Below are 22542 nucleotides of genomic sequence, written 5' to 3'. Positions count from 1 at the left end.
GTATTTATTTCCCGACACACTACCAGCGGTTGTGATTGGCTGTCACCTCTCACACAAAAAGCAGCTGTTGTGTGACAGCGTGCTTTTATTTTGACAGGCTGTCAGCGGAAGTGTGCTGCTGGCGTCCTCCCGGTAGAGGCTCGGCAGAGACCAGTAGAAGCCGAGCAGCGAGCAGTCATGGCCGGCTACAGCAGAGAGGTGCAGCTCGCCACCGGCTTCTTGTGCAGCAGCTCCGGAGCCATGAAGCTGCTGCAGCTGCACCGGAAGCTGCTGCAGCGCTGCGACGTCAGCGAAGAAGAGTTCTGCTTCATCGTGCAGAAGTGTCCCCGCTTCCTATTGGTCCGCGGGGAGCGGCTCGAGGACTGCACCGTGGTGGCCAAGACGTCCCTGCGGCTGTGCAAAAGTTACAGCCGGGAGAAGAGTGGCGGCGGCGGCTGCCAGGAGGAGAGCGGCGGGGGACACCGGGAGGAGAGCAGCGACTGCGGGGGGCACCGGGAGGAGAGCAGCGGCTGCCGGGAGGAGAGCGGCGGCGGCGGGGGGCACCGGGAGGAGAGCAGCGGCTGCCAGCAGCTGCACCTCTGCAAGTTCTTCATCTATGGAAACTGCAGGTTCGGTAAAGGCAGGTGAGTCGCTCAGGTGTTAAGTTTGATCTCTTCATCTCTCTGATACCTGCTCAGTAAAAAGCCATTTTTTTTAGTTGTAGTTGTATAAGTAGTATAAATAGTAGTATAAAATACTACAACTACTTCTACAAGATAATGTTCTGCTCTTGTTTTCTTACTCATTGAGGACTATTTCCTGTGTTTTCCTCCGCTGAGGAGTGATATGAGACGAACACGAAAGTTAAGGAAATGAAACCTGAACAGCAGCTGAAGATGAAAGAGGATCTATAATTATGATATTTTAAAGGGCGTGTCTGTGACGTCATGGAACAGCTGATCCATCTGTTTTCCAGAGAAATGAAACTTAAAGAGAAGCTGTGAGCTGGTTCAAGAAATAGAAACTATAGAAGTGATGTTAGTTTTCACTTGTTTGGGGACAGTTCCTGTCTTTGGTCTCTTGGTTCCACTGAAGATAATATATATAATAATAATAATAATAATATAATATATAATATATATTATTTATATATTACAGATATCTTTTGACAGTAACATCCCAGTACTGATGTCTCTTATTGAATCTGTTTTAAGGGTTCATTTAGTGATCAACACATTTTCAGTTTCAGTTTTATTTCACAATAAACTAAATCCCACATCAATTAATGCACGTAATATTCAGATGATTCGTTAATGAAACTAAATCATTCGTTGCATCTTTATTAATGTTATAATTGACAGTAAAACATTGAGTTACTTACTGTGAGAACACGTTAAAGAGAAACAACTGATTATTATTATTTTAACACGTTCAAATACATCAAACTATTAAAATATTTAAAACCAACATCAGAGCCAAATAAACAATATCCACATTAATAAGAAAAGTACACATTAATAACAATGATACCAGTTAATATCATGAATACACATTCATAGCATTATTACTCATTAATACACATTAGCGTATACTAGTGAATATGAAGTGTTGATTATAGGCGTCTGACTGATAAAGTTTAACCTCGTTAACGTTCGTTACAGGAAGTTGTGTAAATTCTCCCACGACATTCGTTCAGCTCATAACTTTGAGTTACTGAGAGAATGTACGCTGCACGAGCTCAACGAGGACCAGCTGTTCCTGCTGCTGCTGCAGAACGACCCCACACTGCTGCCAGAGGTAACCCACAGTCCTCAGACACACCTGAGACACCAGAGACACACCTGAGACACACCTGAGACACACCTGAGACACCAGAGACACTCCTCAGACACACCTGAGACACACCTGAGACACACCTGAGACACCAGAGACACTCCTCAGACACACCTGAGACACCCTCAGACACACCTGAGACACCAGAGACACACCTGAGACACACCTGAGACACACCTGAGACACCAGAGACACTCCTCAGACACACCTGAGACACTCCTCAGACACACCTGAGACACACCTGAGACACACCAGAGACACACCAGAGACACACCTGAGACACACCTGAGACACACCAGAGACACACCTGAGACACACCTGAGACACACCTGAGACACACCTGAGACACACCTGAGACACACCTGAGACACACCAGAGACACACCTGAGACACACCTGAGACACCTGTAATACACCTGAGACACACCAGAGACACACCTGAGACACACCTGAGACACTCCTGAGACACTCCTGAGACACATCTGAGAGACACCTGAGACACACCTGTAATACACCTGTAATACACCTGGGACACCTGTGAAACATTTGTCACAACTGTGAGACAACTGACACACCTGTAATGTGATGTCCTGATCACATATTTTACTGAATATTGGCGGATAACGATCGTCAGTAAAACTTTATTTCACACTGTAATGGTTAACAGTAAACTGTGGAATTAAACATGCGTCCCAAACCGTGAGCGCTGATCTGTACCGATCACGGGTCGACAGTGGTCTGTTACACCACTACTTGTGACACACCTGTCACACCTGTAATACACAGCTGACAGTGTTTCTCTTTATGTATCTCAGTAAACTGAATCTTTGTGGACATTTGAAGACGTCCTCTTGCACTCTGATGGACATTTTCATTATGTTGTGATGTTTTTTGACCAAACAATCACATAATAATAATAATCATCATCATCAGATCATTTCCCCTCTGAGACGCTTTACATTCATTGACTCGTCTTCTTTATTCTCTCTGATCTCCATTCAAACAGGTTTGTCTCTTCTCTGTTTTGACTCTTTTGTGGTTTCTTCTGGACAAATGAACTCAGATGAGGATCCTGCTCTCTTATTGGACGATAGAGCTATCGCTCCAAATGTCAGAATAGGCTTCATGTTGCTTCTTTACAGTAACAATGAAAAAAGAACAACTTTATTTTAAAAAAGTCCAGAGAGGGTGAAGAAGACACAGTGAAGAGAAGCATCGAAGACGCTCAAACAGAACCAGAAGGTTGAGTCAGAAAGAAAAAAGAACAAAAAAACAAAAACAAAAAAAGAAAATATGAAAGTGTTTCCTCAGAGGTAAAGTAAAACAATTTGTTCTGTCAGGTTCGACTGTTTTTTATGAATTCTTATCACGTTAAACAATATACATTCTGTTACAATGTCTTCACATATTTACTGTATCTCATATTTAGAAATATAAATACTTTATTATGAGATGAAACATTTATTTTCCGTCCATTTATGCGTCTCTGTATGACTTCCTGTCTCAGGTGTGTCTGCACTACAACAAAGGCTCTGGTCTTCACGGCAGCTGCACATTCCAGGAGAACTGCACCAAAGTGCACCTGTGTCAGCACTTCGTTCAGGGCGACTGCATGTTCGGACTCAGGTGCAACCGGCAGCACGCCATCAACCAACATGGCCGCCGCATGCTGGAGGAGAGAGGACTGAGCGGAGGCGTCATCCAGGAGCTGCCCTTCATCTACAGGAACATCCACCACCTCACTACTGCAGCCTCAGGTGACATGAACACACCTGTTCACCACTCTGTCAGCTATCAGGTGACATGATCACACCTGTTCACCACTCTGTCGGCTATCGGGTGACATGAACACACCTGTTCAACACTCTGTCGGCTATCAGGTGACATGAACACACCTGTTCACCACTCTGTCGGCTATCAGGTGACATGAACACACCTGTTCACCACTCTGTCGGCTATCAGGTGACATGAACACACCTGTTCACCACTCTGTCGGCTATCAGGTGACATGAACACACCTGTTCAACCACTCTGTCGGCTTTCAGGTGACATGAACACACCTGTTCACCACTCTGTCGGCTATCAGGTGACATGAACACACCTGTTCACCACTCTGTCGGCTATCAGGTGACATGGACACACCTGTTCACCACTCTGTCGGCTATCAGGTGACATGAACACACCTGTTCACCACTCTGTCGGCTATCAGGTGACATGAACACACCTGTTCAACCACTCTGTCGGCTTTCAGGTGACATGAACACACCTGTTCACCACTCTGTCGGCTATCAGGTGACATGGACACACCTGTTCACCACTCTGTCGGCTATCAGGTGACATGAACACACCTGTTCACCACTCTGTCAGCTATCAGGTGACATGAACACACCTGTTCACCACTCTGTCGGCTATCAGGTGACATGGACACACCTGTTCACCACTCTGTCAGCTATCAGGTGACATGAACACACCTGTTCACCACTCTGTCAGCTATCAGGTGACATGAACACACCTGTTCACCACTCTGTCGGCTTCATCTGGTGGTTTTGTTGACTCTTCGATTGTTTGTGTGTCTTCTCAGAGAAACTTTCAGATTCTTTGCATAAATCTGTGGATCAGACGGACGAGAGGGAGGAAATCTGTCTGCACTTCACCAGAAACAGCTGCAAGTTCCAGAGTGAGTTTATCTTCATTACGTCATCGTTAGCTGACGCTCTTCCTCTCTGATTCACTGAGGTCTGTTCTGCTCAGTTTAATTCATACTCCACTAGGTGGCAGCGAAGTGTCAAAGTTTACTCTCTTCATATCTCAGTGTCTCAGTCTGATGTGAAGAACATCATGTGAAGTGTTTACTAATGTGTTTGTTTTAATTCAATGAAGATATAGGAAAGAACATTTATTGTTTATGGATTTGATGGTCTTTTTTAAACAGAAGTCTCGTCTGGTGCAGTTTTCACATTTACAGTTTTGGTTTTGTTGGGACTGTAGTTTCTGGTTTCTCTTTGTGTAGACGAGTGTCGCCTTGTTCACTTCCACCTTCCCTACAAGTGGGAGGTGTTCGATGGCCTCACCTGGACAGACCTGCAGCACATGGAGGACATAGAGCGAGATTTCTGTGACCCGTCCAACACTCAGAGGTCAGAGGTCATATCTCATCTTTGTTCAGGTTTTCTGATCATCTGCTGTTGATGAGTTGCTGATTGAAAATATTCTTTCCTCTGTTTTCAGTTGCGGCAATCGTCCCGTCAACTTCCTGACGATGACTCAAGGGTGGCAGCATGTCCGCCGCCTCTCCACGGTTTCCTCTGTAACAAAGCCACCTCACTACATCCTGGTAACTGTGTGGCTGTGGTACTACAAAGGGGACCAGGGGAACTGGGTGGAGTATGGACAGCCGGTGAGTCGGACTGCTGGGGGAAGTGTGAGGGTAAAGACTAGAGGGTTTAGGAGTTCAAGAGGGGTTCTTGCTGCTGTTCCGGTCAAGACTCGCTGAAGACGTCTGGGGACTTGTTGCAGCCCTGAAGAGTAGTATCAGGAGGTCTGGGGACTAGCTGTAGAGGTCTGGGGACTAGCTGTAGAGGTCTGGGGACTAGCTGTAGAGGTCTGGGGACTAGCTGTAGAGGTCTGGGGACTAGTTGTAGAGGTCTGGGGACTAGCTGTAGAGGTCTGGGGACTAGTTGTAGAGGTCTGGGGACTAGTTGTAGAGGTCTGGGGACTAGCTGTAGAGGTCTGGGGACTAGTTGTAGAGGTCTGGGGACTAGCTGTAGAGGTCTGGGGACTAGCTGTAGAGGTCTGGGGACTAGTTGTAGAGGTCTGGGGACTAGCTGTAGAGGTCTGGGGACTAGTTGTAGAGGTCTGGGGACTAGTTGTAGAGGTCTGGGGACTAGCTGTAGAGGTCTGGGGACTAGTTGTAGAGGTCTGGGGACTAGCTGTAGAGGTCTGGGGACTAGCTGTAGAGGTCTGGGGACTAGTTGTAGAGGTCTGGGGACTAGTTGTAGAGGTCTGGGGACTAGCTGTAGAGGTCTGGGGACTAGTTGTAGAGGTCTGGGGACTAGTTGTAGAGGTCTGGGGACTAGCTGTAGAGGTCTAGCTGTAGAGGTGAATTCAAGCCTAAAAGATTAGAAATCTTTTGACCTGTAAATCATCAAATCAATGCAGACTGGGATTATAATGTTATCATAGTGATGAGCTCACTGCTCTCTAACTCTCAGGATGAAAAGCAGCGCACCACATCAGTGACATCGCAGACTCTGGAAGAAGCTTTTCTGTCTGGCAGAACAGCTGAAGTCAAGCTGGTGAAAGGCCAAAGACAGTATGTCATCAGCTTCCAAGGTAAGTCACAAGTCACAAGTCCCAAGTCAAGACGGGTTAGTCCGAAGACAAGTCCCAAGTCAAGATCGGTAAGACCAAAATCCAGTCCCAAGTCATGAAATGTAAATCTCAAGACAATAAGTCCCAAGTCACTTCCTAAATTAAGTTCCAAGTAAAGATAAATAATTCTCACAAGTCCCACAACAAGACCGACAAGTCCCAACACTAAGTCCTAAGATTTGTGTTCGTGTCTTTCACAGTAATCATTTTAACTTTTAACAGTTCGTAACAATTGAATGCGTTATTACGTTCAAATAAACCTTTTAAACTCAAACTGTTGACGTTTGAGTTTATTTCTCTGTGATCTCGTTCTCTGCAGACATGTACCAGAGGAACCCCAAACACAAAACCAAGAGGAGAGTTTGTCGTCGACCGCGCTTCGTCTCTGTGGCCGAGGTGGAAACAAAGAAAACCATGAACTGATGTGGACCTGATCGAGTGCCTTAACTTGGTTCAGCAAATATACCGCTGTCCATGTTTGTGATTGGTCAGATGCTGCAAACCCCGCCCCTTTCATGTGAATGTCCCACATCCAGATTGAGAAACCCTGGTTGGTTTACCGAGTTGATAACCAGCTTCGTCGGACGGTTTAGAGGGATCTGGTTGTTAGGTTTAGTTAATCCAGAGAACCAGTTTATCTACTGGGTATGTTGAACTCTAGTTCCTGGTGACTTTGGTGATCACATTAGTTTCAATCTGGTACCACAAACCTTGAACTCATAATGCTAACATTAGCATCTTGTCTGAGCTAACATTGGCTAGCTTACAACTTAACATGCTAATATAATAACATGGTCACTGTTTTTGGGTCTATTTAGTGCTTTAACAGCTGTTTCTATTTTCTATGAGGGAATAAGTTTTCATATGAGCAGTTTTTATGTTAATGTGTAGTTTGTGTTTGCTTTATGTTAATGTTTGTGTTTATTTATGTAAAGTTAGTTTTTTTTCTTCATACAGGTCAAACTTTATTGATACTCGTCAGACTCTTTTTATTTGATTTAATGTAAATACTTTTATTAGATTTATCATTACTTTGTGTTTTAGAAGCTTTTTACTGACTTCATGTTTCATTATGTTTTAAAACATCTCCAGTTACATGCAAATAAACTCCACAGAATCGATCCATCTCAATGATTTGTTTCATGTTTTAGAGCCCCGGATGTTGAGTTTTTACTGAATTAATAATAGCTTATATTGCTATTACGAGCATGGCTTAGCTTTGATGCTAAGCTATCTTAGATGCTAACTGTGTGAAGGTAAGTGCTCTGACAGGAGGACTGAGCTCTTTAAATAGTAACCGTGTGCTTTAGTTCCTCTGGGGGGCGCTAGAGTCTGTAAGCGGGTTCCTCCAGGACACCGTAGATCAATGAGTTCTGAGCATTAATATCATTATTGATAATAAACGCTTACAGTTTGTGTTTCATACACAAAGACACATATTGATGTGTTTGTTTATCACTGATGGTTCTCATTAAACCGGACTGGTTCTCTCTGGACCTCTGCAGCTGGATTCTCTCAGTCAGACCAGACCCGTCTGAAGTCCAGGTCCCATCAGGGTCCGTCTGCAGAACTGATCCTCTGATATAGAAACGTCTCTGTGTGAGGAGAGAAAAAAAGAAGCAAGATGTCGTTTGAATTGTAGATTTGATCCACTGACGCTCAGCAGCAGGCGGAGCCGGGTCGGACTGGTACCGAGACCGGGACCGTCCCTGAACGTGACACAGATCCGGGACCGGCACGGACGGGTCCAGATCACCGTTTAGAGGTGAGGCAGACTGCGGACAGAGAGGAGGAGAAGAAGGAGGAAGGAGTGATTCTGCAGCGACCCTCCGCCTCCTCCATCCCCGCGCAGGGAGCGCGCCGCGCGGCTCTGGAGGCGTGACGCGCCCGATCCGCATCTCCAGGATGGCAGGTAGGTCTCCTCTCTGACCGACAGAACGCATGCTGACGGTAACACGGCCCGGCCCGGCTCGGTTCCTCTCTATGAACGGTCTGTAGGTGAACGGTGTCGGTGGGTGGGGGGCTGATCCGCATCGCTGCAGCTCGGCTCGGCTCGGTTGTGGATCGGCTGCGGCTCTCAGCTCGTTACAGAGAGAAGGGAGGCGGCTCTGGACCAGGACTACTACCAGGTTCATTATTAGGATCAGAATCAGGGTCGTGGACACGTTAAACCGGCGTTGGACCGGACCGGACCGGACCGGGTAATTAGGGCTCTCTAACCCGGGACGGTGGCTGTGGAGCGGGATAAAAGCAGCCGGCATGCCCGGTGTGTCCGCGGAGGACGGACGGGCCGGTGCTCACTATCTCTCCGGTAATGGGGTCAGAGTGAGAGGGAGCCGAGCCGGACCGAACCGGGCCAGCGGAGGTAGAAGCGGCCTGTGGAGGCTGAACCGGGCCCGAGCAGAAGATGAATGACGGAACGAGGACGCGTTAAAGGAGCAGAGTCTGATCTCTATATTTAAATATGACATAAACGTTTATAATATATTCTACATTATTGAATATATAATATATATGATATACATTATTTATATATGACATATAATAGTTATATAATGTCATATACCATTTATAAAATAATATGTATCATATGTATCATATATAAAATATATATTTCTTCTGTCTTTATTATGGGATGTCGTTAGTTTGATTGATCAGGAACTCAGTGATCATTAATACATAATGATGTATTATTATAGATACTTTTGTCACAGTATATTTTGATCGGAATATTTTAACTGTTACTTGTAACAAAGTACTTGTACTCTGTTGTATTAGTACTTTTACTGAAGTAGACCTGAGAACTTGTGTCCCTCCTGGTTCAGGTCCTCCTGACGGCCGCTCGGCTCTCTGTACCGGGATCAGACCGGCGGCCCTTTGAGGACGCTGATGGACCCTGTGATCCGGCGGGGCCTCGGTTCCAGGACCAGGACCGGGACCGGGATGGACCCCAGAACCTCAGCCTGCAAACGCACACTCGGTGTGATTCTGCTGGTTGCTGGCACGCTGGTTTCCGTGGTGACGTCAAGCTCACCTGCTGCAGGTAGGTTCTGATTTTATTATGAATCAGGAACTCCTTATAAGGAGATGTGAGTCTGTTTATAGTCATATATATATATATATGACTATATATCTATATAGTCATATATATATATATAACTATATATATATATATAACTATATATATATATATAACTATATATATATTTATAGTCTATATATATTTATAGTCTATATATATATATAGTTATATATATATATGACTATAAATATATATATATATATAGTTATATATATATGACTGTAAATATATATATATATATATATATATATAGTTATAGTGTGTTCTCGTCCTCACACTGATCCTGAGTCAGACACATCAGCTGCAAACAAGATAATCATATATTTTATATTTTATATTATTTATCAAGAAATCAAACATTCTACATTTAGTAAGTTACTCATAAATGTACATTATTCTCTCTCTCTGTGTGTGTGTGTGTGTGTGTGTGTGTGTGTGAGAATGACTCGCTTCACCTCTCGGTCTCTTTTCGGCACGTGATGCTGCCGCAAAGCACGGCGTCACCATGGCAACGAAGCCGGCAGCAGATGTGTGTGTGTGAGTGTGTGTGTGTGTGTGATGACATAATGACAAATAGCTTTAAATAACAAATAAAAACCTGTGGAGGAAACAGAGAAGGCTGTTAGTACATCGATAGTAATATTGACTTTATTGATCTCTGTGAAGAAGATCACACGTCACACAGGAATCCTCTTCTTCTCTTCCTCTCTGAGAGGTAGATGTTCACATTGACCACGCCCACGTCTGTACAGCAGCTGGTTAGCCTAGCGTAGCATAAAGATGAAACGGGGGGAACTGCATCACAATTTTAAGATAAGTTAGCAGAGAGTGGACACACTCAGGTTTGGTACGGTCCCCTTAGTTTTGGTACGGTCCCCTTAGTTTTGGCACGGTCCCCTTAGTTTTGGTACGGTCCCCTTAGTTTTGGTACTTAGTTTTGGTACGGTCCCCTTAGTTTTGGTACGGTCCCCTTAGTTTTGGTACGGTCCCCTTAGTTTTGGTACAGTCCCCTTAGTTTTGGTACTTAGTTTTGGTACGGTCCCCTTAGTTTTGGTACAGTCCCCTTAGTTTTGGTACGGTCCCCTTAGTTTTGGTACGGTCCCCTTAGTTTTGGTACAGTCCCCTTAGTTTTGGTACTTAGTTTTGGTACGGTCCCCTTAGTTTTGGCACGGTCCCCTTAGTTTTGGTACGGTCCCCTTAGTTTTGGTACTTAGTTTTGGTACGGTCCCCTTAGTTTTGGTACTTAGTTTTGGTACAGTCCCCTTAGTTTTGGTACTTAGTTTTGGTACGGTCCCCTTAGTTTTGGTACGGTCCCCTTAGTTTTGGTACGGTCCCCTTAGTTTTGGTACGGTCCCCTTAGTTTTGGTACTTAGTTTTGGTACGGTCCCCTTAGTTTTGGTACGGTCCCCTTAGTTTTGGTACGGTCCCCTTAGTTTTGGTACGGTCCCCTTAGTTTTGGTACAGTCCCCTTAGTTTTGGTACGGTCCCCTTAGTTTTGGTACGGTCCCCTTAGTTTTGGTACGGTCCCCTTAGTTTTGGTACGGTCCCCTTAGTTTTGGTACGGTCCCCTTAGTTTTGGTACGGTCCCCTTAGTTTTGGTACGGTCCCCTTAGTTTTGGTACGGTCCCCTTAGTTTTGGTACGGTCCTCTTAGTTTTGGTCTGGGAAAATACAGTGAAGGTTAATGCTAATTTAACCCTCGTCTTTGCCTCACAGGTGTGCTGGACTTCAACAGGACGGCGGACTCTCCGCCCCGTCCTTCATCACCCTCCTCCCCTTCAGGACCCCCGGCCCCCAGCCCTCAGATTTCAGATCCCGGTTACCACGGTAACAGCGGTGGCGCCGGCGGCTCAGTAGAGGACTCGGACTCTGGCGCTCAGGGGATCCACCTCCTGCTGAGACCTCCGGACCTCCTGTCACCCAGCCTTCCCCCGGCCCTGCCCCCTCAACACACCCAGCCCACCCTCACCCCTCCTCCCCCCTGGGAGCAGGACCCCTCCCTGGAGGAAGAAGCTTGGGGCTCCGGAGACTACCTGGAGACTCTGTCCTTCATGGTGCCTGATGGGGAGGGGCTGGCCCTGGCCACACCACTACCCAACCACCCCTATGACGAGGACCTAGGTGGCGACTGGGTCTCCTACGACACCGCCTTCCCCGCCCGTCCCACCGTCCCCCTTTCCTCACGACTCCCTATCTCGCCCTCCTCCTCCACCCCCAGCATCCCGCTGCACACTCGCCCCTCCCATCCGGACGTCTTCCCCAACTGGGACGAGGACTATGACCTGGAGGACATGATGCCTCTGGAGCCGACGGAGCTGCTGCTGCCGGACATGAACAGTATGGAGTACTACACCAACCTGCTGGCCCGGGAGAGAGAGAGGGAGAGAGAGAGGGAGAGAGAGAGGGGGAGACACCAGGACCCGGTGGACTGGACTGACTCCAAACCCCCCATCACTCCCACAACAACACAAACCCACCGTCTCTCTACATCTTCCTCTCCATCCCCAAGCTCTGGTCCTCCTCCAGAACGGGAGTCCAAGCATCCTCTAGAGGGGCCCACCCCTCCCCTCACCCTCTCACCCACTCTCGCAGGTGAGGAGAACCCACCTCCACCGCCAACCACTGTAAAAACTGCTTTTCCTCCTGATCTAAAACCCAAAGAACGTGCCCCGGCACCGGGCAGACCCCCTCCTCGTCCTCGTCCCCCTTCCAACACCACCGGCCGGGTACCTCCCCCTCCCCCGCTAGGACCTCCCACCCGCCCCGACAGACCAGAAAGGCCTCCAGTGGTCACGGAGAAGCCAGCGAAGGCTCTACCCACCAGGACCACTACTAAGGCCACAACCACAACCACAACCACCGCCACCACCACACAGATCACAGCCATCAGCCTGACCAGAGCCCCCCCGGTCACGACACCCAGAATGGCCCAGACCTCACCCACCAGACAGTACCTGTGTAACATCACCAAGCCGGAGATGTACCTGGTCAGAGTAGGTGGGTAGTGGGTCACGTGACAGCAGCACCAGGTCCTGTAGGTTGTGTGATCAGGAAGATCTTGGTCGTCTAATCGGTTTCTTTTTTCTCCTGCAGTCAGTTCCAAAGGTTCGTCAGCAGGTTTCACTCAAGTCAGAGATCTGTTGAAGAGAGAGTTCAACCGTTCAGTGGAGCTCCAGGTACAAACACCACCTCCTCAACCTCCTACATCTAAAACAACACCTCCCACAAACACCACCTCCTCCTCCATCTCCTCCACCACAAACACCACCTCCTCCTCCATCTCCTCCACCACAAACACCACCTCCTCCTCCATCTCCTCCACCACAAACACCACCTCCTCCTCCATCTCCTCCACCACAAACACCACCTCTCGTCAAAGAACATTCTCCAGTTTTAGTTGAGTTCTTGATTAGTTGTTCTCACCTGTTGTACTTGATTGATTAAAGCTGTTGTCCGTCTCTGCCGCCTCATCAGTTCCTGAGAACTCCGTCCAGTTTTGCCTTCCGCGTCGTGGCGGGACCGTCGATCTTCACCGCCATGTCGGTCATCAACGCCCTCCGCCAACCGCCACGCGGTTCCGGCCCGGTTCCCGCCGTGTCGCCGCTCTACACCGTACCTGACCTCAGGTACCAGATCCACTCTGTGCTGCAGTTCGTCCCCGCCCACATCGACATCAGAGTCTGTAACTTCAGCGAGCGCGTCGAGAGAGGGCTGGTGATGGCGTACGCGGAGACGCGGAGACGATCGCACGAGGCCGGAAACGTCACCGTGCAGGTGAGCCTCTCACCTTCAAAGTGAATGAATGAGTCTTTAAAAAAAATCAGCAGCATCTGCTCACCTGTGTGTTCTCCAGCTGTTGAACATCTCCACGTCCGTGAGCCGGCCAGCGGCAGCGGCGGCGGAGCAGAAGATTTCCGTCGACATCACCTTTGCGGTGCGTGATGGGCGGGACTACCTGCTGGGGTCAGAGGTCAGCGAACACCTGAGGAAGCTCAGTCTGGTCGAGTTCAGCTTTTACGTCGGATTTCCCGCCCTTCAGATCGCAGAACGTACGAAGTTTGTTTGTACACACGTGTTAATAATGTCATAGTGTTTTATTACATGTAGGAAATATATAAATGTGTTAAATATGTGAATGATGTGTGTTAAACAGCTTTCCACTACCCTGAGCTCAACACGTCTCACCACCTGCGCTCCACCTGGGTCCGTACAGGTGAGAACACATCTGCTTCAGTCTTTTGGTAGAATTGTCTAAAAGAATATTGTTGACTGTGTGAATGTGTGTTTGGCTCCAGTCCTGTTGGGAGTTCAGGAGCAGATGGTGGCCGAGAGGAGTTTTAAAGCTCGTCTGGAGAGACGTCTGGCTCTGCTGCTGGAGGAGAGTCTGCAGGTCACCAGCAGGAGGCGCTGGAGCAGAGCTACAGCTGTGGGCAACAACAGTCTGCAGGTATGTACACACCTGTGTCAACACACATGTATCGACACACCTTTATGAACACACCTGTGTCGACAAACCTGTACAGAGAATACAACCCGGTGAAAATCAGTGAACAAGAGTTTGAGAACGCCACATCAGTGTCTGGTTGGTTCTCTCTTCTTCACGTTTAACCTGTCGTTTCTCAGGTGGTGCGGGTGGCGAGGCTGTCGGGGGCGGAGCGTCCTCTGGAGGTCTTCTACTTCGTGGAGGGTCCAGGTGGTGAGCGGATACCTGCCGAGGCGATGGCGGTCACCCTGAACCGTCTGGACCTTCAGAGAGCCGCCATCGTCCTCGGACACCGCGTCCAGAGGCCGATCGCCCAACGTAAGTCTAGAGAAGTCACCTGTCTCTGTCCTCTCTCTCACCTCTCACCTGTCTCTCCCCTGTCTCTGTCCTCTCTCTCACCTCTCACCTGTCTCTCCCCTGTATCTGTCCTCTCTCTAATCTGTCTCTCACCTGTCTCTGTCTTCTCTCTCACCTGTCTCTCTCCCACCTCCAGCTGTGGAGACCCTGTCTATCCCTCCAGCGGAGACTCAGAGCAGCAGCATCTGGCTGATCGTCGGCGTGGTCGTCCCCGTCCTGCTGGCCGTCTTCATCATCATCCTCCTCTACTGGAAGCTGTGCGGGTCAGAGAAGCTGGAGTTCCAGCCGGACGCCATCAACACCATCCAGCAGAGGCAGAAGGTCAGAGGTCAACAGGAAGTAGTTCTGTCTTTCCTGTCGTCCACGCTAGCAGCTGATCACCGTGTCCTCTTCTCAGCTTCAGGCCCCAAGCGTCAAAGGCTTCGACTTTGCAAAGCTGCACTTGGGTCAGCATAGCAAAGACGACATCATGGTGATCCAGGAGCCCGGCCCGCTGCCGGCCCCCGCCAAGGAGGCCACGCCCTCCGACGGCGGAGACCTCAACACCCCCAAATCTAAAGGCTCGTCCACAAAGGCTGCACGGAACAGCCGCCGCCGGGGCAGGTAGGACGCCCAGGTTCAGGTTTCTATACATGTCTGTAAAAACGTCCTTTAATATGGTCACTAACAATGTTTTCAGAAATGTCCAAAAAAGTTCAAAACAGTCCAAACATTAAACTCCCGTCTCTCGTCCTTCAGACTCAGCCCGTCAGACGGAGACTCGTTAGGCAGCGACCAATCGAGCGGCAGAGAATCGGCAGAAGAAAGCACTCGACCTGTGGCCACGCCCAGCGAGGGGAAGCAGCACAGGAAGACGCCCAAAAATGGTCAGAGACGCTGTGACATCACCAGCTGAACTGTTTGATGTTTGTGTGTTTGTGTGTGTGTGTGAGAGAGAGGTTTCCTAGAGATTCACTGTGTCACAAGGAGTTAAGAAGAAAAAACACCTGAGAGAGAGGAGAGAGGAGGAGGAGAAGAGAAAAGAGAGGAAGAGGAGGAGGAGAAAATAGAGAGGAAGAGGAGGAGAGAAAAGAGAGAGGAGGAGGAGGAGAAAATAGAGAGGAGGAGGAAGAGGAGAGAAGAGAAGAGAGAAGAAGAGGAGGAGGAGCAGGAGAAAATAGAGAGGAAGAGGAGGAGAGAAAAGAGAGAGGAGGAGGAGGAGGAGGTTGAATGAGCTAATCAAATCCGTTTTGTGTCTTTTCTTTGCTTCTGGACTGAAGGGAGGAACAAGTTGGGTAAGTTCCTACCTTCATCTCCTGATAGATTAAAGCTAATCATCAGTCGATCAGATGTTGATGAGCTGGTGAAGAAGGCGGAGCCTCCGTCTCTTACGTGTTATTCTCACATGTCGCTCCTTCAGGCAGCGGTCCAGACGAGCTCCTGTCCTCGTCGTCCATCTTCGACCACGTCGACCGTCTGTCCCGCGGTTCGTCCGACGGGACGCGTCGTCAGGCCAACAAGGTGCAGCTGATCGCCATGCAGCCGCGACCGAGTCCGCCGTCGCACCTGAGCCCCACCCTCACCGAGAAGGTCAGCACAGAGGTGAGAACGCCGCCGTCACCGCTAAAAAAAACGCACCCTTCGCCGTTCGCTCGCCACCGGGGACGTTGTTGTGGCAGAAACACCACACTTATGTCATAGCAGAACGAAGTGGAGAGACGCAGTTCTTGGAGTTGCAACCAGCGGGGATTGTTTATTGCACACAATGACAAGTTCACGACGAATCCAAATTGTCAGAGTGCTTACGTCTGGCTTTATACCTTTGGTGGACTGTACCTTACGTCACCGTCAATCAATCAAATCCCTTCGACTGAACCAAAAACAGAACACATCTGGACTTCTTCCACTTTGTCTGGGTCAGGCTGACATTTCTGGCAGGTCAAATGATATTTGTACGGGAAATGTTTCTTCAACATTTGAAACCGGACTGACTGTTCGTCATCGTTCTCCGGTGCTTTTCCTGCAGGTGGCGCTGAGACACAAGTCTGAGATCGAGCACCACAGGAACAAACTCCGGCAGCGCGCCAAGAGGCGGGGCCAGTGCGAGTTTCCCTCCATGGACGACATCATGGACGCATTCGGAGACGGGCCGGTGCAGAGTGAGGTTGCGCAACGTCTCTACAGTTCCGCCCACGACCACATGGACTGCATCCTGCAGGGCGACAACCACTCGCCCCTCACCCCCACCGACTCCAGGAGGAGGTCAGACCTGAGAATCCTGTAGAGTTAACTCAACTCATATTGTTTATTATTTACTATATTCATGAATAAAGTCTGGGCTGTGAAGGAAAAACTGTGTCTTTGTCCCACTCCAGAGGGAGGCGCTCTCCTCGAGGTCGGCGAGCTCAGCCAGGACCCGGAAGTCTTCCTGATACGGACCGAGACCGGCTGCTCACCGATCACAGCGCCACCTACAGGAAATACCCGGGATTCAACAACGTGGCCTACATGGTGAGACGAAAACCAAGTTTAACCAGGTAGCAGTACAGCTTCGTCCTTCTGGTGGTTCTGATCCCACATCCATTGAATGAGTTCCTCAGGGTAGCGTTTTGGTTCCTTTTTTCTTTGTATCAATTATTATAGAATCCTAATGGCTCTGGACATTGTTGGACTGTCTTCAGTTGGGGACAGTTGATGTGGAGAGGCAGAACGAGGTGGTGGTTCCATTTTTTTAAAGGTGGGATCGGAGTGGGTGCTCCGATTATCGGGGTATCACATTGCTCGGCTTAACCCAGGAAAGTTTATTCTAAGGTTCTGGAAAGGAGGCTCTGACCGATTGTTGAACCTCAGATCCAGGAGGAGTAATGTGGACTTCGTCCTGGACGTGGACCAGCCTTCTAGCTACCCTTACAGGTCTGTTGGAGGGGTCATGAGAGTTTGCCCATTCAGTCTACATATGTTTAGTGGACTTGCAGAAGGCTTACGACCGTGTACCCTGAGTAGTCCTGCATCAATATTGGGTACCAGGGTCTTTGCTACGAGCCATCCGGTCCTTGTATGACCAAAGTGAGAACTGTGTCCGTCTACTCGCAACAAAATCTATCATGTTTTCAGCGTTGGACTCCACCAGGGTCGTTCCTTGTCCCATACGGATCTTGTTTCAAAATTTTCATGGACAGGAGTTCAAGGTGCAGCTGGGGGAGGAGAGTCTCCGGTTTGAGGACCTCAGAATTGAGTCTCTGCTCTTTGCAGATGATGTGGTTCTGTTGGCTCCTTTAGAACGTGACCTTTAGCAGCATCAGGGCGGTCGTCAAGAGTGAGAGTCAAATGTAGCGTGAGATAGACAGGTGGTTTGGTGTGACCTCAGCAGTGAGGCGGTTTGGACTCCTGGACGTCTCCCTTACAAGGAACTGGTAAGAGGCCCCGGGGTAGACCCAGAACAACCTGGAGGGATTATACTGTATATCTCATGTGGGCTGGAAAGGCTTCGGGGTCCAGAACGACGTCTGGAAGTCCCTCCTAAGCCTGCTGTCCTCAGGACTCTGCCCAGGATAAGAGGATAGAAATCGGATGGATGGATGAAATAAATGTAAGTAATGATTTGGAACACACTAAACACTTTCTCTCTTTTCTCTAGTCGGACCCTGACCTGCCCCCGGACCACGGCAGCCCCTCCCCTACTGACGAGGTGTTTGACTCAGCCCCGCCCCCCTATATGCCCCCCCAGCCCTCAATCGAGGAGGCACGGCAGCAGATGCACTGCCTTCTGGATGACGCCTTCGCCCTGGTGTCGCCGTCCTCGCAGGGCAGCGCCGGGCTGAGCGGGGTAAGCCCCGCCCTGCCCAGCCCCTCACCCCAGGCCCGCCCCCCCCCCAGGCAGGCAGTGGGGCTCTTACCCAGCTGCCCCTTCTTCCCAAAGCCCCTTCTCTGCTGTGAGTGTGTCAGCCATTTTCAGTCTGTCATGACTCCATGTTCAGTTTTCATTTTCCTCTTCTTTCGTTCTTTCTGCAGAGATACGCAGAGCTGGGAATGTCTCCAACATCAGTCCAGGGCCTGCTGCATAGGTCAGTGTCAGTGCAATTTAAAACCAGGTCAATGTCTGTAATCTGGACCTGAACCAGTGCTGATTCTCTGTGTGTTTCAAACAGGCAGGGTCTAAGCTCAGCAGGGTATGTTTCTACTGGAGAACAGCTGCAGGAGTCGGTTTACTCCAGTAGAGGGCCGTACGAGGACCCCCCCTCCTCGTCCAGACCACGACCTGTAGGGGGCAGCACAGGTACAGTCATCTGCATAAGCAGCACATTGCTGATTTTGACATCCTGCTACACTAAAACTCAAAAGCACTTAAATGTGTGTTTCTCTTCCTCTTCTGTCACATTTATTGACCTCCAGGTGCGCAACTCCACCATTTGACCCAGGTGGGTTTGTCCAGTCAGATTGGCGCGTACCCTGGGGTGGGTCGCAGCATGTCTGGTCCCACTGGCTCCAGCTGGAATCAGCAGCACTCAGACCAGGACCTTTCCAGACCAGGAGCCAGCAGAGAGAGTGTGAGTCTGTAGTGGGGAGTAGTATAATCAAGAGTCCAGTCTAGGCATGCCCTGACCTGTCAAGATAAATCCTTTCGATTCCAATCCGGATCAGTACTGAGCAGTCCATGCAGACCAGTTCAGACAAGTACTGATCAGACCAGTCCAGTCTAGAACAATTGAAGCAAGTCAAGACCAGTCCGTGCCTTAAGACCCTGCTGACCCTCATGTTGTTCAGTTACGAGTCTACCAAGGATGGTAGCTGTTAAACAACAACTAATGTCGGTTGTCATCAATTTCTTTGCAGTTTCTCTTCATGTCTTTCATCTGGATCTATTTTCTGGTCTTGGCCTCACCCTCTTTCTCTCTCTCTCTCTCCCTTTGTCCTACAGGTGCTGTCGTTTCCTGAGTTCTCCTCTTCCTCTGTTTTCCAGATGCCCAGCTCCTCGTTACGGGACCCATCGGCTCCACCTCTCCTTCTGACCTCACCGACTCCAGAGTACCCGCCAGAGGACGCCTCCCCCTCTGCCCACACCTCCGCCTCCCTTATAAAGGCTATCAGGGAGGAACTGCGACGTCTGGCCCAGAAACAGACTGCAGTGACCAGCTACCCTTAGACTGATCTGGACCTGCTTGGATCAGAACTCAACTGGTTTCAACCAATATTGTTTTAAACCACTTAGAGCCTGCAAAGACTGGATTAAAACCCTATAACTAACTGATCCACATTCTGGACTCTCTTGAGCTAATCTACGTCTGTGCCGCTAAACCCAAAATGACTTTGGACCACAATCCACGCCTGACTGAATGACCTCCGGTACTTTACAGGGTCCCGTCTGTCTGTCCGTCATCCTTCAGCTCAGTGTTTCATTAGACATTAGGGTTTGACTCTTCACGTTTCCATTAAAGTGCTTCCTGGAGTGGATCATTCGATGATCATCCTTCCTAAACCTCCAGAGTAGATCATCCATCTTGACCTTCTGGAGTGGATGGTTGCTCTCAACCTTCTTGAAGAGATGATCCCTCTGGGATTGATGATTAGATGGTCCTTCCTAGCCTTCTGGAGCAAATCATCCCTCTTGACCCACTGGAGTCGACTGTCCATCTGGAGTGGATGGTTGCTCTCGACCATCTGAAGGAATGGTCCCCCCATGACCTTCCAGCGTGGATCGTCCCCCCTGGAGTTCTACAGTGGATGCTCCCTTCTGGCCTTCTGAAGTGGACTTTCCCTTAACTTCTGGAATAGACCCTCCCCCAAGATGGTCTTGAGTGGAACATCCTTCCTGACCTTCCTGGAGTGGATTATCCCTCCTGACCTTCTAGGGTAGTTCATCCCTCCTGGATTTGTTTCGTCTCTCTTGAAGTTTTGGAGCATGGCCTTCCGGAGTGACCATTTAGTCCTGAAAATCTGGAATGCATCATCTCTCCTTACCTTCCAGATTGAATGATTCTTCCTGGAGTTCTGGAGTGAATGGTCCCTCCTGACCCGCTAGAGCAGATCATCCCAGAAGATTGGGACTCATGACCCACTGGAGTGGATGGTCCCCCTTGAAATTCTGGAGTGGATCATTCATTTGGAACTCCTGAAGAGACTCATCTTTTCGTACATTCTGGATGGATCGTCCTTCCAGACCTTCCGGAAGTCGATGGTCCCTCCTGACCTTCTGGATGCAGTCGTTCCTCCAGAAGTTCTGAAGTGGATTGTCACTCTGGAGCTTCTGTGGTGCTAATCGCCAGCCTCATAGCATCTCCTCATTGACCACTTATTGCCTTCCACACTCCCATCAGCCACAGGGATCAGGTCGCCGTTCATAAACCATATCAATGAGGTCTTTGGACTGTCAACAGCTGGAGGTGGCGTATAGTTCTTACGGCAAGGGGACGCAAAACAGGAAAAAAGTATATATAAATATCTATAAGAATTAATATGAATATCTGTAAAGAGATAGAATCCCAATGAGCACAATATTAATGTAAGAGTTATTATTGGAGTATTGAGATGTTACTTATTTTTCTTGCTTATATATGAAAGTATACTTTAAATATTTTTATTTTGATCAAAAAAAAGACCTAACTACTGTTCTATGGTTGTATTCTTCTTGTGTTTGAGCTCTCTGTAGACTTTGAGCCGGCGCTTGATTCTCTGTGGAGACGTTGCTTAGCGTAGCTGCTCGCTCGTGTGTTCGTGTATCGGTGGCATTGAAAAAAAATAATTGCGCTAATGCTAATTGCTTTGATATCAAGTTTTTTTCATTGCTGATTTGTTGCATCCATCAGTGTATGGGCAGAACGCTATAGATGAGTTCATCACGTCACAGATGGGTAAAAATAAACGGGGAAACCAGTCGTTCATCTCAACCAGAAACTAAAGTTCCACCGAGAGGACCAAATGTTAATTGCACACAAGAAATAAAAGATTGTTACCACTAATTGAAAGTTTTTTAGTGTAGCAGTGAGAGGAGATACCCTTAAAACCTCTTTTTTTCGGCCTAGTACCCACCAGGCCGACAAAACCACATCAGACCAGGGAAACAAAATGGGACCCAGGGCAGACCCTTGGGATACACCACAGCACACCACTGCCTCAGTAGCGCCCCATTAAGGCTGTTATGTTCATTACATACTTCTCCATTGCAGTTGCTTATTAGTGTTGCATATCATCTTGTCATGCAGGATGCATAGCAATAAGGATACTTACTCCTACGGACTTCTTGTCACATTAAGTTTAAGGGAACTCCAAACATTTAGATTCAGCCTTAATCTTCATGTGCTGGTTGTACAGCTGAATGACTGGTTCCTCTCTCTGCTGGTTGGCTGTTTTCTCTGTAGTGTTGTGAAGAAGTCGGTCACTCCTAAAAATCTGGTTTTGGTTACGAGAGGGTTTGTTCGTCTTCTGCTCTTCTTCAGCATGTTTGACTCAGTTTGAGGCTTTTAGCTACTCGTGATGTTCCAGTTAATGTTTAGCATGCTGCTAAAAAGGTGTTTAAAACAAAGTTTAAAAATAGTTAAGAGTTGCTCCACGTCGAGTTAAGGCTGAGCAAAGAGATTAATCACAGTACCATGAAACCACCGCTCATCCAATCATAGAAGAAAAAAAATACTTCATATGAAACATGTTTTGTTTTTTTGCATTTGCAAAATATATTTTTAAAATCTAAATGAAGATGGTTACAGTAAATATGGATATGGTGTTATATAAAAAACATAATATATATATAAAATATTTTATCTGTGATTGCTCTGCTGAACGGACTCAAAGATCTGCCTGGCTTTAGTGCCAACACATCCTTCACCGGCTGGAGACTTTCTGATTGGACCTAGCACCTGTCAGTCAAGCTGTACGACTTGGCCCCGCCCACAGGATCACATGGTGCTAACTCAACGACCCCCCGAGGTGTGTCTGAAACCAGTCGCACATAAAAACACACAAAAGTTAAACCCTGCAGGTGTCGTGATTGAAGTTAAACTTCTGATCTGCAGGTTTTCACAAACTTCTGCTGAATGTTTTCCTTCAATGTTTTCTATAGTTTCTGAGATTTTCTAGATCTGTGATCCTCAGTGAGAATCCAGCAGACGAGCAGTCGCTCTGGGGATGTTTACTCATGACAAAAACACGGATTCACACCGGAACCACGGCCAGACTCACCTGGTACCAACGTGTGCTTTTAACCTGCCATCTGGATTTAGAAGTTAAAACAGCTGAGAACTCATCAGCTCGTGTGTTTTTGGTTTGTCACTCATCCGATAGTTTGAATCATTTGTTTTGGTCATGAACAAACTTCCGTACAGGTTTTGCTCTGATTCAAACCACATTCCTGTTTTGCCTCTCGGACTCTGTTTCAACACGCAGCTTCACAGACATCAGACCAGGTGTGGTCACGTCAGACCAGGCGTGACCACGTCAGACCAGGCGTGACCACGTCAGACCAGGCGT

The 22542-nt window shown here is 48.3% G+C and overlaps 3 protein-coding genes across 3 annotated transcripts in view; 2 read left to right on the top strand and 1 right to left on the bottom strand.

Annotated features, from left to right (window-relative positions):
- ovch1 (ovochymase 1) overlaps window positions 1-123 on the bottom strand; it is a gene marked incomplete at its 3' end in the record, with an annotated part of 5120 nt that extends 4997 nt beyond the window's left edge. The window contains exon 1 of the mRNA XM_079183720.1: window positions 24-123. The remainder of the gene's footprint in view (window positions 1-23) is intronic.
- A 49-nt stretch (window positions 124-172) lies between these two features.
- On the top strand, window positions 173-7297 carry parp12b (poly (ADP-ribose) polymerase family, member 12b). The gene is made up of 8 exons (XM_079183806.1): window positions 173-623; window positions 1641-1776; window positions 3319-3568; window positions 4393-4488; window positions 4822-4948; window positions 5040-5208; window positions 6023-6143; window positions 6502-7297. Exons 1-8 carry the CDS (start codon window positions 178-180, stop codon window positions 6603-6605), a joined length of 1449 nt encoding a protein of 482 aa, XP_079039932.1. The 5' UTR covers window positions 173-177; the 3' UTR covers window positions 6606-7297.
- A 1144-nt stretch (window positions 7298-8441) lies between these two features.
- LOC306713879 (UPF0606 protein KIAA1549) lies at window positions 8442-19225 on the top strand (the record flags this gene model as incomplete). Its single annotated transcript, XM_079183719.1, is given in 21 exon segments — window positions 8442-8507; window positions 9048-9225; window positions 10980-12260; window positions 12357-12439; window positions 12738-13037; window positions 13117-13312; window positions 13417-13476; window positions 13559-13710; window positions 13887-14064; window positions 14240-14424; window positions 14501-14706; window positions 14842-14981; window positions 15503-15672; window positions 16109-16344; window positions 16458-16593; window positions 17720-17946; window positions 17948-18014; window positions 18094-18150; window positions 18235-18358; window positions 18475-18629; window positions 19001-19225. Coding segments are annotated over 21 exon segments (4422 nt in total).
- Window positions 19226-22542: the final 3317 nt, after the last annotated feature.

The sequence above is a fragment of the Pholis gunnellus genome (genome assembly GCF_910591455.1).
Source record: "Pholis gunnellus genome assembly, chromosome: 22".
Lineage (NCBI taxonomy): Eukaryota > Metazoa > Chordata > Actinopteri > Perciformes > Pholidae > Pholis > Pholis gunnellus.
The sequence above is the reverse complement of the archived record's forward strand: the minus strand, read 5'-3'. Positions and strand labels throughout refer to the sequence as shown.